This window comes from Aphelocoma coerulescens (genome assembly GCF_041296385.1).
Source record: "Aphelocoma coerulescens isolate FSJ_1873_10779 chromosome Z unlocalized genomic scaffold, UR_Acoe_1.0 ChrZ, whole genome shotgun sequence".
Taxonomy (NCBI): Eukaryota; Metazoa; Chordata; class Aves; order Passeriformes; family Corvidae; genus Aphelocoma; species Aphelocoma coerulescens.
In genome coordinates this window covers 12,971,596-12,987,660 of record NW_027184085.1, presented here as the reverse complement: position 1 = coordinate 12,987,660, position 16,065 = coordinate 12,971,596, and the positions used below count along the sequence as shown (strand labels likewise).

The 16,065-nt window shown below is 35.9% G+C and overlaps 1 protein-coding gene across 1 annotated transcript in view; it reads right to left on the bottom strand.

Moving 5' to 3' along the window:
* The window catches only part of WDR70 (WD repeat domain 70), a 126,127-nt gene that overhangs the window by 22,011 nt on the left and 88,051 nt on the right, over positions 1-16,065 (bottom strand). Inside the window, exons 11-13 of the mRNA XM_069001836.1 lie at positions 13,680-13,779; positions 7,662-7,746; positions 6,505-6,643 (exon numbers count right to left, since the gene is read on the bottom strand). Of these exons, the coding sequence (XP_068857937.1) occupies positions 6,505-6,643; positions 7,662-7,746; positions 13,680-13,779 (324 nt within the window). The remainder of the gene's footprint in view (positions 1-6,504; positions 6,644-7,661; positions 7,747-13,679; positions 13,780-16,065) is intronic.

Sequence of the window (16,065 nt, the reverse complement as noted above, 5' to 3'; positions counted from 1 at the left end):
AGCAAAAATATGGTTAACACCTATATGTTCATACTATGCATGCTCTGATTTAAGAAAAAGGCTACTCACATAGTAAAAATGCACTAATATTATATGTAAAAATATACTGAAAACCCCAATTGCAAAAATCTTCACGTTCAAGATTTCCCTGGAGCTCTTCCAAGGAAAAGAGCCAACTACAATAAATAAGGTGGGAGGTTAGGGAGTATCTACAATGCAGTGACCTGCTATCATTAGATTTAAAATACTCATGAGAATACAGTAGTGGCGGGAAGAATACTAATGTTTTTCCCTTATGAAACATTGCTTAGAAAATGTGTGGAAATATTCAATAGAAAAGGGACCAGAAGTGGATAAAGCTTACAATTTTCTATGTAGAAACCAGAAATACCCTAAAAACATTTTCAGAGGCCAATATATTAAAGAAGGATTTCAATATAAAAAGCATGGATTACAATGCTGTACCATTCATCTTTCCAAGTACAGCTATAAAATAATTCTTACAAGTGCATGGAGCCACTGAACAATACTTTGCTCTTTTAATGAATAAAAAAGCAACTTAATCAAGGTGGCAACCTGTTTCCCTTGTACTTGCAATGTCGAGCATTTTCAAGCACCTGGTCTGTTAAAATTACAGCCACACTTTCAACACCATATATCATAAAACTAAGGGAGACAACCTTCATGTACACCCCCAGTCCCTGTTACAGGGGCAAAACCCTCACAGTTTATTACTCTTGCATACCTCAAACCCCTAGTGACAGCTCCCCTAAAACAGAGTACATGCTGCTCCAGGATACACAAAGGGAAGGACCACATTATCCTTACATATATGGAAGCATAGAATAAAAACTGACAGGCTATCATACTATAAAAGAAAACACATTCCCATGATTCACGTCTTATACAAGATATTTTTTTGTTGTTCACTTTGAAAAACACATATATTTACTGGGCCTTAAATATCATATTTACTTCCCTATTGTGAAAATACGGATTTTCTTTTTAAATAAAAAAATGGCTTTATAAAAACCAACCAAACAAAAAACCAAACCAAAACAAAAACAACAAAAAAACCCAGAAGTAGTATGATGATCTCTTCCAGAACTTAAAAGAATTTATTTTTCTTAAATTCAAAAGCTTTAAATCATAGTGAAATGGGCCACAGTGGAAAAGCCCTTTACTATATTACTGCACTTTATAAACAGTAAATGATATTGTTTGAGGTCAAGAAAAGAAATACTGCAATCCTATATCAACTGTGCATAAAGGATGCTGGAAGGTTCATATTCCTTATTCCTTCTTTCCTTTTCACTCTTTCATCTAAAAAGGAGTTTTATTTATAGCTTGTCTCAGAAGACCTTCCTGAAACATCCCTTAGAGGTATTTTCAGAAGTATTTAATAATTTAACTTTTGCTTATATTTGAGAAACTAAGAAAATATTGAAGAATCCTCCTAACAGAAATAGGTTTCCCAAAACAACCATGAATCTATGTTTTTGGATTGTTGCTTATCTACAAAAATCTGTGGATATTTTAAAAACTTGCACATCTTATTTTATAATGTACACAAACTCATCAACTTGGATCATTTTAAAATTAAATTATTACTTAAATGTCCATTAAAAATCAGCAATTCCTGTAACTATACAACTTTTTGTTTTTTTTTTTTTTCCTTTCTCAGTGCCCATTCTTGCTTGGCAGTAAGGGGGTGTAATACTTGTCCTTTCCATATGGGGAAAATGAGTACTCTACTGCTGCCAAGATCAATCTTGTCTGTAATAAGGATAACTACTGGGTGATCTGTTGGAAGTAGCCAAATGAATGACAGACATGTGAGAGTGATTCAAGTGCCTATCCACAGCTATTTTAAATTAAACTGACATTGGGGGAAATGTTGTATATCCAATTTTTTTCCCATACACTAGGTATTTATAACTGGTTCCCATGAAGATCTCATGCTTGCATAACCAAAGCAAGCTTTCATCTGGCTTTCATCTGGCAGTGAAATCTCCCTTCCCTTCCAGACTGCAGTTACAGATATCCCAAAGATGAGACCTTGCAGCTACAGGTCTTCCTGCCTCTCATACTACCTGGGGAAAAGAAAGTGAAATGGTCTCTGAGTTTCTGGACAGAAACTCTGTACCCCCATACTCTGGCACTATTGTTTCCTGCCATCTGTTTAAGTCTCTTTATCCATATAAATGGAGTAAAGAAAGGTTCTGCATGCAATTACAGGTATTTCAGATTAAATAAGCCTCTAATGCTCAAATTGAGCAAGTTTAATAAATGTATTTCACTGTGAACATTTGAGGTGAGAGCAGAAGAACCTTTCATAAATAATACTGTCAAGATAGAAGAGAAAGAGACAGAAAAACTATGAAGAGGCTGCACATTCATACAGGATTTTTTCCAGTTCCATTAAAAAGAGAGGAATTCTGTACAGTTTAGTAAACATAACCATTGTCGCAGTGCAAAGTCCTCAAAATCTCCAACTGTACCTGTACACACTAAGTCAGAGCAAGGCTGGGGTACTGCACACAGAGCATCAGCTTCATTATGAAAGAGGGAGAGGCAGGAGCTCCCACCCTGATGTAATTTTGATGTAATCTGAAGTAAGTAAATGACCCTGCCATAACCTGCATCACGGGTGATTTCTCTCCTTGATAAACTCATAGAAAAAAAATCCACTGAGTGCTATTAACTGCAAAATTCCTCTATCTGCATCAAGATATCTAGAAAACAGCAATCACTGGAGGTACAAAGGATGGTCAGAGAAGCACCGATAATTTTGTGTTTGGCCTGTTCACACCTCCTCCCACTACTGGCCAGAGACAGAGCCCGGGGTCTCCAGCTCTTTTGATATTAATTTCCTTCAAAAAGTATTGTTATTTATCTAAGAAGCTTTAATTCTACAAAAGTCCCAATGCCTACGTGGTGGGATGGTATTCAGGAGTGGACACAACAACACAGCTGTTCAAGCACAGATTGTGTCTGAAAAAAAAAAAACCAACACTAATACAAGAGAAGAAAAGCAAATTAATATTCTATACCCAGCCACAACAGCAGAAACTAATCAGACTGTTAGTCCACTAGTAAAACCACAAGGTTTCACTCCAGCAGCTCTGAAACAGTAATAGATTTTCCCATGAAAACTTGAAAGAAAAGGTGAAAAAAGGTTTGTGTGGTATGATGGAAAGGAATGCCAGACACAGCTTTGGTCAAACATTCCCATTAAATATTTTCTCATTACCCACTAGGTTCACTCACAGGCCAATTTCACTGGCTATTTACCAAGGAGGTTTAAGATAATGTTTACTGCTCTTTACTGTTCTTCAATTTTCTAAGCTTGCTGGAATTTCCCTCTAAAAATTCCTTGTGAAATTAAAAAAGAAATACATGAATAGTTTGTATTTTTCCTTCACGGTAGATTTTCTGTTATTCTGATTATATACATCACATCACTAAACTGGTATACAATTGCCTTCAAAAAGTGCTACTATTTTAATTTTATAATTACTGGAAATATAAAATTACTGGAAATAAATTACTAAAGATGCCTTTTTTCTTTATTAATATGGACTAAATCTAACTGAAATCCCTTAAATTATTTCATTAGGAATGAGAGCAGATCAGGCTTTTGGCTGAGAGAGATACTGGTGCATTTGAGCTTTTATTACACATATAGCATAGTAACTTCATCTCTGCAATGACTAAAAAGCCCAAAATAAAAAGAGCAAAATTACATATTTCAGCACTAGGTAACATGCAAAATGTAAAGAAGTATAACACTTAGTTGCAGAAAACAAACTGAAGTCCTACACAACATTATGTGTTTATCTTTAATTACACTAATGCTAAATGCTAACTGCTATTTTTGAGAGTATAAGGAAAAAATGGAAACTAGGAACGTAGCCGGTAGAAAGCAAGTAATTACTGCACTGCTTAGAAAAATGCTTTGATAAACTACACACAAGATATTAATCTCCCAGTTTACAGACCAATGATCTTTCCAACAAATAGCATTTACTGCTTACAAAACATAAAAGCCAGCTTCTTGAAAAATAATTCGCTTTTAGCATGCCTTTATGCGTTTATATTCCATCAAACACAGTAATTTGAGAATAACAAGTAAAGAACACTAATGAAAAAGCCAAAAGATACAAACAGTAGAGAGACATTGAAAGAATATACTGCTTTTATTTTGTAAGACCACTTATAGTCATTTTTCTTCTTTTAGATTCAGATTGATATGCTAAACTGTATTTTCCTTGGATCTGTAGAGTTAAAGTTATAAGCTAGACAGACTCATTGTACAGATATCGGTAGTCCTGACTCACTGAAAATTATGTCATAAGATCAGAATTTGTGAGTCTTAATTCTTCAGCTATTATTTCCATTATTTTCAATTCCATTAAATGCAAAGTAGAAGAATGACGGTCTTAAATTTTGTAACTCCAAATGAAGAAAACCAGCAGCACTAAAACTCCATAGACTAAAGTGATTTACTACAGTCTTAAAAAGTACCATATAAATATCAGCACCTATACAAAGTTATAGTATAAAATTATGAACCTGCTTAGATTTGTACACATACTTAAAATTTTACTATGTTAGTGGCCCCAGTGAAGTTGCTTATTGACAGTTTCCTACTGTTGGGTCTCAGTTCCGTGTTTCTTTTGTATTTTGAAGCAAAGAACAGACATTTAGCTCTTGATTCTGAAAAAACCTGAGAGCAGGTGGAGATTTTGTGGACTCCCCTGTAGCATCACCTTAGCAGGTAAACAGACCCTTTATTTGCAAGATACAGATGGAAAAGTTACCAAATGAAAATAATATTTCCTTTGAATGCAAAAAAAAAAAGCAGATTGGTGAGCAGCATTTCTCACTATTTAAGTGGTTTTGGAGCTACAGGATCCACCACTGACAAGCTCTTCCTTCTTGCAGTCGTAGTGCTTAAGGGAAGTTTCTGCACAGTGTTACTGACTCGATCAGTACTAAAAGGAGATACCATCATGACCACCTCCAAACACTCAGGTCTAAGGAGTTCAAACTGACAGTTAATGGAATTATGAAACTATTTTTTTTCCTGTACCCATGGACAGGAGAGCTCCTACAAAAATCTACTTCTTGCGCTTTATCTTACTTAGTTGTTTTCCTTTTGTCTGTCATGAAGTTTCAGAGGAGAAACTGAAGCATTCATGTTTTCGCTCAGAAAAAGGGTATAAATACTTCATATAAATATAATAAATGGTATAAATTCTAAGGCTTGCATGAGAAAATAAAAATCCACTAGAAATTCACATTAGCTAAGTTTGGTTTGTGGTTTGGCATGCTCCATAGAAGAAAAATATAAAAGCCAATTTCTGCTGTATTTGGAGAAATTCTTTAGTACTAAATAAAATTTCCAAAGTCATATAAAACCCCTTTGTATTAAGATTATATGCTTAAGATGAAAACAGGTGTTTTTCTGCTGTAGGAAAAAACACGTGTTTTCTGCTTTGATAAGAATTCTGCATTTTTAATTTGCAAGACAGCTGCCACTGAAATTATAGGTATAACAAATCCATCCGTAAGCAGGTATTACTGTACGATGAACTAAAAGCAGGAAAAAGAAAGCAGGATTTGAAAAGAAAAGCAAATACAAAGGTAGATTCTGGCAAATGACATCCAGCAGAAGGACGTTTGGTCTGCTGTGCTAGGAAAGACTGTTGTGCTGGCTCAAAAAAAGGGCAGAAGGAGAAAACACAAACTGTTTATCAAATGTGACAAAGTTGCTAAGCTGACATACTGCAACAACTAAAGGGACATAAACACATATTGCCATACTTACCAGTGGCAATTCTGTCCTAATTTCACCCACTCCTGTTTGTTATCACCTATAAGCTTACTTGTATATCACAAGGGTAAAAGGACCTTTTCAGCTATGGTATTGAGCTTTTCCCTTCGGTACAAGGGAATAGGCGGTCACTTCAAGCCATACACGGACCCTTCGGTATTACAGGTTCACTACCTTAGGTTTTTATAGTAACTGGTGAGAATGGTGTTCTTGATGGACTTCTTAAGGATGCCTTCCTTTCATCTCAAATTCTTGCATTTAGACAAGAAACACATTATAGAGTAACCACTAATTTTGTCACACGGACAAAAAGGAGTTTTGTCACAATAGGGCATTTCATCATGATAACTGGTGAAGTAAACCACATAAACATCTACGTATTTTAGGATTTGTGTCTCACTTCACAGATCATAAATCCTTGACACCAGAGCATAGAAGTTCTACTGTTTAAACACCTTGTCCTAGGATTCCTTTTTTTTTTTTTTTTAAACTGAAACAAGAATAGTACCTATGCAGCTTACTCTACCCCTATCTCTAGGGGGTAGGAATTGTGGAGTAGGAAAATGACAATAGTGTTAGCAGATAATTACTTGTATAAGGGAAAACAAGCATATGAATATGATTTCATTCATATTTTGAAGAGATGACAAAACTAAAATACATACTGCATCTGTAACTTCTATCTCATACAGCTTCTGGAAGGTCTCACGATAAAAGAAAAACAGCTTCCCACTGCCACCACCTTTCTTAACAGAAGTGCCTGTGACAAGGATTTTATCATCTGGGCTGAAACAACAATCTGTCCTGTTGAAGAAAAGAAAGCATCTTACTGGGTAGATAAATAATTAACATATAGAGAACTTACATATAAATTGCACTTCTTAAAACAATCTTTTCTATTAGTTAGTCCTTTCAAGACAAAGCTTGAAGAAGTCTTTTGTTAGCTGTCATCTACTGCTATAGTTATCAGTTGGAGTTATCTGCTACAATTGTTATTACAGTTGTGCACGGGATGTGCAAAATTGGCAGATTCGATAAAAATCCTCCTCCCAACAAAATTCTCTTCCACTCAAAAGTCTTGCTAGCTTTTCAATACACGAAACAAAACAAACAAAAAAGTACTTTCAAATCTGGTGGTCATCATTAAGTAAAAAAATGTACTAGTCATGAAATCTGTTTTTGCTGATGATACATCCTTCAGTGATGCAAGATGGTGTGTTTATACATTGGCCAAAAATGTTTTTCTGTTTACTTTTCCTCTGTGTTACAAATTGCAGTTAAGATTAAGCTGTCCATGACTTGTCTTTCTAAAATCTTATTCCAAAATTACCAACTGTCCTTAGGGGATTTGGCTGTATTACAGCTATAGAAATGCAGATCAGACCAATAAAAATATTGAAAACAATACTTAGCACTACGCAGTTAAATTAAGTCAGCAGTTCTGACACCGTAACCTGAATTCATACCATGTACCCTCATGTTATGTCTACTTTTTCATTCAGCTCTTTTTTTATTAGCCAGAGACTAAATACGAATGAGGTTTAAATCTCATTGCGCACAAGTAAGGGGCTCCTCCTGAAAGGCTGCTAATCCAATTAGACTTAAGACTTATGAGACTGAAATATCACAAAAATAAGATCTTTTAAAGCAATGTGAATCCCTAAAATAGACAAGAACTGTCACTGCACAGTCCTCCTTGTGCAGTCCTCTCTGCACAATTGTGGACCTTGTGACTACTGAGGATAAGAACTCTGGTAGAACCCTTCCCCACTCAGCAAAAATACTGCTATTTCTGCTAGTTGGAAAAAATTAGAATACTTACATCGGAAAGAAGCTGGGCAGTCCATCTGCTGAATTAAGAGGCTTTTTAAATTGTCTAATATCCCATATCTTTAAAGTATCATCTCCTATGAAACAAAAGAGACAAAGGTTAGCAATAAAGAATTCAAGTCAAGAGCTTAGGCATGTCAGAAATTTTCTCCCACTAATTCAAAGAGAAAGAGAACAAAATTACATAGTAGGAGTATCCAAAATGGGAACGATTTGGAAGTTTTTCATTGCTAAATGACTATGACAGTGCAAGGCGGAGAAGCTCAACAAGCTACACTCCAGTATATCAGAAACTTCTCCTCAATGGCTCAGTTCTGTTGTGGTAATCCCTCCTATCAAGAACCACTACCCACAAAGGAATCAGATTCCTCAATCACTAATTTATTCTGTGTTTGTGAACATTGATGCTTTGCTGCTAGGAGCAAATTTAACTTTCAAGATATCAAAAGAAATTAAAAATGTTGCCATGAATGGTCTAGATCAAAAACTAAACAAGTTTTATATGCGTGCTTTTCACCTGTCCTGAAAAAGCCACCAGGAAGAATGGAAAGCACATGAAAGTCTTCCTCCTTCTTTAGCAGGCAAACAGCAACAAACTGCTATCTCAGGATGGAGAAGACGCTCTGGAATCAGTCAGAAATCCTCAGGGAAGGGGGTGAAGGGAAGCAAGTGAAACCACACTTGCTATAATGAAACCTTTTCACCACACTACCTTTAGCCACAAAAGCCAAAATCAAGGTTACAGCAAGACATTTGTAGTAATTCTCATCTGTGTTTGATAAACATGGTGTGACTGTAGGCCAGTAAAAGTCAGGCTGTTTATCCCTTTTTGAAAAGTTATGACATATTAACAAAGTGAGAATAGGGGTAAAAAAAAAGAGATTAGCTGGTTATTCTCAGAGACATCTACATATCTGCTCTGATCGCCCTTCTGGAATACATATTTCCAGCATGAGATGAGCTACAGAATTTGAGCTTTGAAGTACCTCACTCAAGCACCTAGACGTCCTAGCATTTGACAGCAGTGCCTCAGCACTTTCATGGGTAAAAAGAAGGATACTTAAGCAAGAATTCTCTTTGAAAATATCTAGAGATTAATTTTAGAACAAAAAGTTACAAAATCTTCCTGACCTAGGAGGAAAAGGAGGCAAGACCTTCTTTCTTCCAAAGTACAAATCTTGAAGGGAAGTAATTTGGTTATCTACAAGTATTTTGCAGATTCATAGCCTTTGAGCTAAAGAGCTCAAAGGAGGCCTTGGAAATAAAATGTTTTTAAAAGAAGTAGCATGCTGTAACAAAAGAAATCAAGGCCATCAGTGCCCTTCACAGGGAAGGTAGCAATGTGTGGCCTCGTACATCATGTATGTTTATATTAAAGACTAGGATAACTCCTTACTACAAAATATTTTTAAGAAGTGTTCAACTTAAATAAATTATGTCTAGAGCAGAGTATATTTCTGTTCATTGGGAAGCTAAAAAATGACAAGGAAGAAAAATGTTGAGTCCCTGTTTTGGGAATATCTGTTTTCATATTGTTTCTCAGTAGACTCCATCCCAAGTACTTCAAAGCATTTAGTCTTGTAAAATGAGCCCTCCCTTTCCCCTCCCACCCTCCAAGAAAAAAAACCACTTATCATCAAGATGTTACATCTAAAGCACCAGCACTTTATAAATGTATGTATAAAGGACACCACTCGGCCACTTTGCAAATCTCCTGAGTAGGGACAGATCTACGGCTAGCAGCCAAGGCTGTTCTGTTCCTAGCGGAATAAGCCTTGACATGATCTTCAAGCTGTAGTCCTGCCAGATTTTAGCAGGAGAAATGCAGTCAGACATGTAGCTATAGCTCCTTTGCTAGCAAGAAAATGTAATGGGCTGGTTAAAAACTTTAGAAGACCCGAGTAGGACTCAAAGTTGTGGTTGATTCCAAGTCAACACTGTCTTAAACTGGGCAGAAACAGATGATTAAACATTTGGAGAGGAAAAATGCTAGTAGAATGACTTGCTAATGCTATGAAACTTTACCGCCATTAAGAATCTGGTCAAATTCACTTTTCCTAATTAAAATTATCAGCGTGCAAATGCAAATTGGTTCCTAAATCTAATTTGCATTTGGAGTTGAAATCACTGTCACTAAGATTACAGAATATTAACTTTCCTCAGCAGCAAGGATTATTTCCAGTAGCATCCTTCTATCGATGCTTAGGAGGCTTCTTCAACAGAGCTGCAGCAGTAGTGATCTATTTTTAATTACTTATCCTTAAACAAAAGCATATAAACAGAAGTTGAGCAAGTCAGTATGAAGTATTCAAAATAGTCTACTCAGATAATTCGGTATTTTTTATTGATCGCAAACTTCTCCACAGCCTGGCAAGATTTATAGCACTTTAAGTAGCATTTCAAACTCTATTTTTTGCCATTTTAATAAGAAAGATACCAACAAGCAGACTCAAAACTGACACAATCAGGTCAGACGCTGTTGCACCAATGGTACTGAGCACTGGATTTATCAAGAGGCAACAATTAGGTCCTAGAAAAACAGCCTTTGGTGAAAAAAGCCAGGCATTTTGCAAATGCCCTTTAGTCAAAACAAAGTCAAAGCACTAATACTATAAAGATTTTATCTGATATTTTTCTTTTCTTTTCAGAAGATATTGACCAGGAAGACAAGTACATGAATGTAAATAGGCCCAAAAGAAGCAAAAGTGCTGCCAGGAATTCACACAGCCTACAGTCAGCGACACTCTCTTTAAAAAGAGGGAGTCCTGTGTTGAAAGCAAAGCTCAAGGATAGAAATTCTTCACAGAGATCAATGAGGAAAGTAAAGAAACAAAGGAACTGGGAATTTTAAGACGTTACAGCTTAGGAAACGCATAGCATAACAAGCTTACCAGAATATGTTTATCAACTCTCAGCCTTTCTGTGAAGGCTTATACTACAAATGTGAGAGACACTTCTGAACAAATTACTGGCTTCTGCATTCTGAACTGGTTCTGCAGAAGGAGCTGCAACAATTTCGGAACAACCTTTGGAGTCATCCTAGGTTGGGACCAAAGCCAAAGATCTTGTGAGGGAAGTCACAAATTGAGGAATCTATACCTACATTTGGAACAGTTCTCAGCATCACCTGCATCCATACCAGCCTGATGAAATACTTAAGGGCATCATCCTCCCTAAACATATGGAATGAACATATGAACATATGAACATATGGCAAGAAGGATACTAGAAGACTTTCATAAAGCCATTTCAGCTCCAAGTATTGCAAGTAGCTGATTATGCCTATTAAAACTAGTAAATGCATTTTTGGCATTGTCAGAATGAACACCAGTGTTCCGCTTCTGAGAAATAATACTTGACAAAAAACCTATTTGATTTTTAAAATGCTAATGTTTGGATTTACTATGAAGAGCAATATGTTACTACACTACACAAAACGGTCACTATACATGCTGCTGCATGATCCTTGAGCATACGAGGTGTTTCTACCTTTTAACCCAATTTCAAACTGAAGAAAAAAACACAAGTAAAATGGAAAAAAAACAGAGACCAACAAAAAAGTATCAGGAGTCCAAAAAAAATTTTTTGTATTTTTACAGTAAGACGCCAAGTCCAATCCTAATTCTTATCTCTCCCCTGCTAAACAAAGAAAATGTTCCCCAAATACTATCCTTCATGGTTTCAAGCATGCAGAAATATCACTTTCTTAAGTTTCTGTCAAGTTACTACCTAATACCCAACAAGAATAAGACTGGAAACTTTCATAAGCAGCTCCTTAGGTTTTCATTTTCCCTTGTGCCTGCAGCTGAGCCATGCCTCGTCTTCTCATATCCAACACAGAATCTACATCAGATGCAGGAGAGTCCATCAGGCTTTCAATGAAAGTTCCCATGCCCCAAACAACTATCCTCTCTTTGATCCTCAGCACTTGGCAGGTGTGTTAATCTACAAAAGCTGGATCCACATCTGCTTTTGTTGGTACAGATCCAAAGCAATACTCATATTAAAGCACTAACCAAACAAGTCAAAATAAGGTATGAATCCTCCTTACTTTCCAGCATAGTGCACACAGAGCCCTTTTTCTTCTTTTAATACGCTAGACAAAGGTAGCACTTTTATCTACATTGAGTGGCCAAATTTCTGTGCAGTCTTACATTCTGCAAACAATCAATCAACATTTTATACAGCTTAGAGCAGAGTGTGGTAGATAAAACCTGAGTAAATTAAAGTCTGTTTAACATGAGACAAAAACTGGAGACAGATGAGGAAGAGCAGGCAAGTAAAAGTGCCACATGCAACAAAAGTAAGGAAAGGTCATTTATGTGATCTACATTCATAAATGTGAAACAGAAGAGAATTTACATAAATGGAGGTTTCAAGACAGCACTAGCGAATACCCCTCACTAAGTATTAGCCTTGTTTGCTGTTATATTTAAAAGCACACCAAGGTTTATCCCTAAATTTCCTGTAGTTTGTATGTCTGTGTGAATTTTTTTGGGGCAAACACCACAGGCAGACAGATGCAGCATTTTACCAAATGCAGAATGGAAAGACACACAGTTCACATATTTTCCAAGCAGGAGAAGGTTCACACATCATAAGAGTCTGGTTCAGTAAGGACAAAAAAGCTTGAAAGCTTTTACCTCACCACTTAGAACCCATTCATGATGGGTACAGTGGCAGCAGAACTCTGGATCGAGGACCCTGAACAGCAGATATGAAAGAACACAAGTGCCATTAGTGTCCATATGCCTAGGGCCTTTGAGGATAAGACTACCAAGTCCTTACTCTGAAAGATGTGTTCCGGGAAACAACATTTGAAATCTTTGAAATGTGGCAAGACATACAAAAAATCAGTGAGGCAGCACCAAATATTCGTTGCATTTCACTGCACTGATGTGCACCAGTCAGACACTCCTCCCTTCAGGGACAGGGGCACAGGGAGGACACAGGGAGGAAAGAAAATGCAAGCTACTTGGCTAGAAAATACATCTACTGCTTCAGAGTTTTTTTCATCTATGAATACCTCTATTCTGGTATTTTGTGTATGTAATCTCATTCTGTCTATGTACCAAACTGACCAGATGTCCCAAACATATGTTAGGCACAGCGTTAGCAGACATTAATGTATACTGCCTCTCCCTAGGCCTGTTTATTTGGCCTTGGGGCAATGCTAATGCATACACAGAGCTTCTGGTTACAGCTGTTTTCCATCCAGACAGCTTGGCTTGTACGCTTGCACCTGCCTGCAACATACTGGGTAGACAAATCTTTGCATGAAAAGTTGTCTTCAACAGACACCATCCTATCCCAATAATGAAGTGAACGAGTCCTCAAATACATCTTTGCCTTCTCAAGTCTTGTTCTGTTATCTAAGACTCATTTATAAAGGTTTTATCTGAAGTTTACAACACAAGCCCTTCTTTCCAGTCCTGTGGACATTCCAAATTCTTTTGCCATTCAAGTATATCTTGGCAAGTCAATTCCAGTCATCAACTTTCGATGTTTTTAATATAGATTAGATGAAAATTCCTATTAGGACAGAAAATTACATTGCCTAAGAAAGTTCTATGAGGAATTAATAAGTTCAGAACAGAGACAGTGTTATTCAGAGGCACTAATCTTCCAAGGAAGAACTAAGCAACAAAACTAGACTTTTTTTATTTTTAATTACGCTAATTATTTCCTTTCGGTGTATTATTACTGTTAGACAAGAAGACAGATCAGAAACTGTAATATAATCAGCAAATTTCTCTTAAAATATTTCTTAATTGCTGTAAAATGCTCTTTCAGGAACACAGTATTGCATGGTGTATCATATAAAAGTAGTAAATTGTGAAACACTTCAAATTTGAATCACTGCTTTCCGATTTCACTACCTTATCTCCATCATAAACAATTACATCTAACAATTACATGATTTATATGGTTTGTTTAATGAACCATTTCACTTACTAAAGTTAAAACTGTCTTACATTCAACATGTCATAGGGTTCTTTCAATCACCTACCTCCCCGGCTAGCAAGGACAGTACCATCATAGGAAAATGTCAAACATGAAGTGTCAGTGCCTGAAGCATGGGCTTGCCTGCAGTGGAACTTTGTATGTACCTGTTTGTCAAACAAATAAAACATTACAAAATAAATTACAATTACAAATTAAATTACAAATGAAACAAACGAGACAAACATTACTTCATAGCATTTTCTGTGCTCTGCTTCTATTCCTAACTTTAAACAGAAACTCCTGCATTTTTAGGAGGTACAGTAGCTGAGTATTTCCAACAGCCTTTTAAAAATGTCATATGTGTTTCAGAATAGGCTTTCATAAAAAGAGCTTGAATGCAAAATTTGACTTCTTCATAGGTTTAATTATACAGTACAGATTTACATAGCATCAGCACTCTTGGAAAACTCCCACTAGCACTGAACAAAGGTAGTTACGCCTGGTTAAGATAAAAATACATTCCAAGACAGCTCTCAACACTCCCCTAAGCAGGTTTTTAGTTTCTAAAACTACCAAAATACAATACACATATTTTGGAAAGGACTTAAAAGGACTGGAAGAATTTACTTTTGCCAAATTTAATCCCTGACGGAATTCATGGCTTACATAATAGAACAAAGTTCAGATACTGTAAGGTTTGTGTTCCATTTAGCTGCAGTAAAATTCAAGTTTGGGAATGATGTATGTTTTCTTTGAATTATTTCTATATTGCTGATAATCCTAAAGAAAGGTTGAAATTCTCTTCAAGTTCACATTTTGTTCTTGTATGGAGATCACTTCTTATTTATTAAGTCACTATTTGGTAAAATACCTAAAAATTCTATTAAAAATTAAATTCAATTTAAATTGTCTTGTAAAATTAAGTTTTCCCACTTTCCAAAAACAAAGGTCTCAGCTAAGATTCCAAGACAGGAAGTGGAAACACAGGAAGGGAAAAAAAGGAAAAAAGGGAAAAGACAGAAACAGAGACAAAGGAATTTGAGACAGGTTGATTCCATTTTTAATACCTAGGTAACTATGCTTTTCATTTGCCCTCTTTTCATAAAAGAAAACTAATTCATATAGTTGAAAAATTAAACATTCAAACTTAGAGGTTGCCAGTGCAACTGTACCTCACCTTCCCATCTGTAAGATGAGGATTAAAACACAGAGGAGAAGATGACAAATTAGTGACTTGAAGTCCTCTTTTATTGTAGCGATGAGCAAAACAGAAAAATATGCATAGAAGCATATCTTTTCAGAGGGGAAGTTAAACAACATGCAGTAAAATCAGACCTAGAATCCCACCCTGAACAGCAAGAGGACAAAACACTGAGCAGCTGCTCAGCAACAAACTATGTGTTAAAAGAGACACAATTCTACAGAATAAAAATGGACAATGTGATCACAAAATGCAATCATACAGACTGATTTAAGCTTGCACAGGAATCCTCAGTTAATTTATCTTCTAATTTTTGACTATGGACCTTACTAAGGCTCTTTTTATGGGCTATTTTGTAAGTAAGAGACACAAACTAGTAAAGTAATTAATGTTGTTTATTTTTAAGAATATATTCTTAAATATATTAATGTTAAATGTTCTATATTTGGTTCTAAAGCTAGAGAACCTTTGTGTGATGACATTAATAATTACTGCAAGCTTCTCTTGGTGTGCAGATTTAGTCAATCATCGAGAGGAATCACTTGAGGCATTCCCTCCACAAATGACTATTCAACAAAGGGGGCTTCAAATACCAAGAACATGTTTCCTACAGTATTCGAACATAGAATCCAATGGCCTACACTTAGCCATAGTAATTGTTTTGAAATTACTGTCACTTCTAGCCAATTATGCATACCCTGGACTCTATGAACAGACTGCAGTTTATGACTGCTTGTCTTTGGTGGGAGTGTTTATTAATACTAAAAAACATATTTTGTGCATCCAATTGCATAAAATTTTCCAAGTATGTAGGCATGTGTAAAGAATAAAGTGTGAATTCATTATCAGGAAATAAATTTTCTGTAGTAACAAGCAATTAAAATGATATAATTTTTTGTCTAAGAAATACCATGAACTCTTTCAAAAACATCATAAATGGTTAATATTCAAACTTTTAAAAATGCCAGAAAGATTACATTATGATATAAAGCTAATTCAAATAAATTGAAAAAACTTCATTTGGACTCCACAACACTCCCATCCCTCCAGGCAATGTCACACTGGCATACATATATTAAAATACTGGTTTTTTCACTTTGCTGCCCAACTTAATGTGAGGGTGGAGGGTTTTTTCATTTCATTTCATCCTCAATCAATCTGAAATTCTTTCCTCCTGTTTTGTGTTGGATCCAAATTAAAACACAGAAAAAGATCTGGGGTCCAACTAGTGCCTTTTCTTTTATGTTTT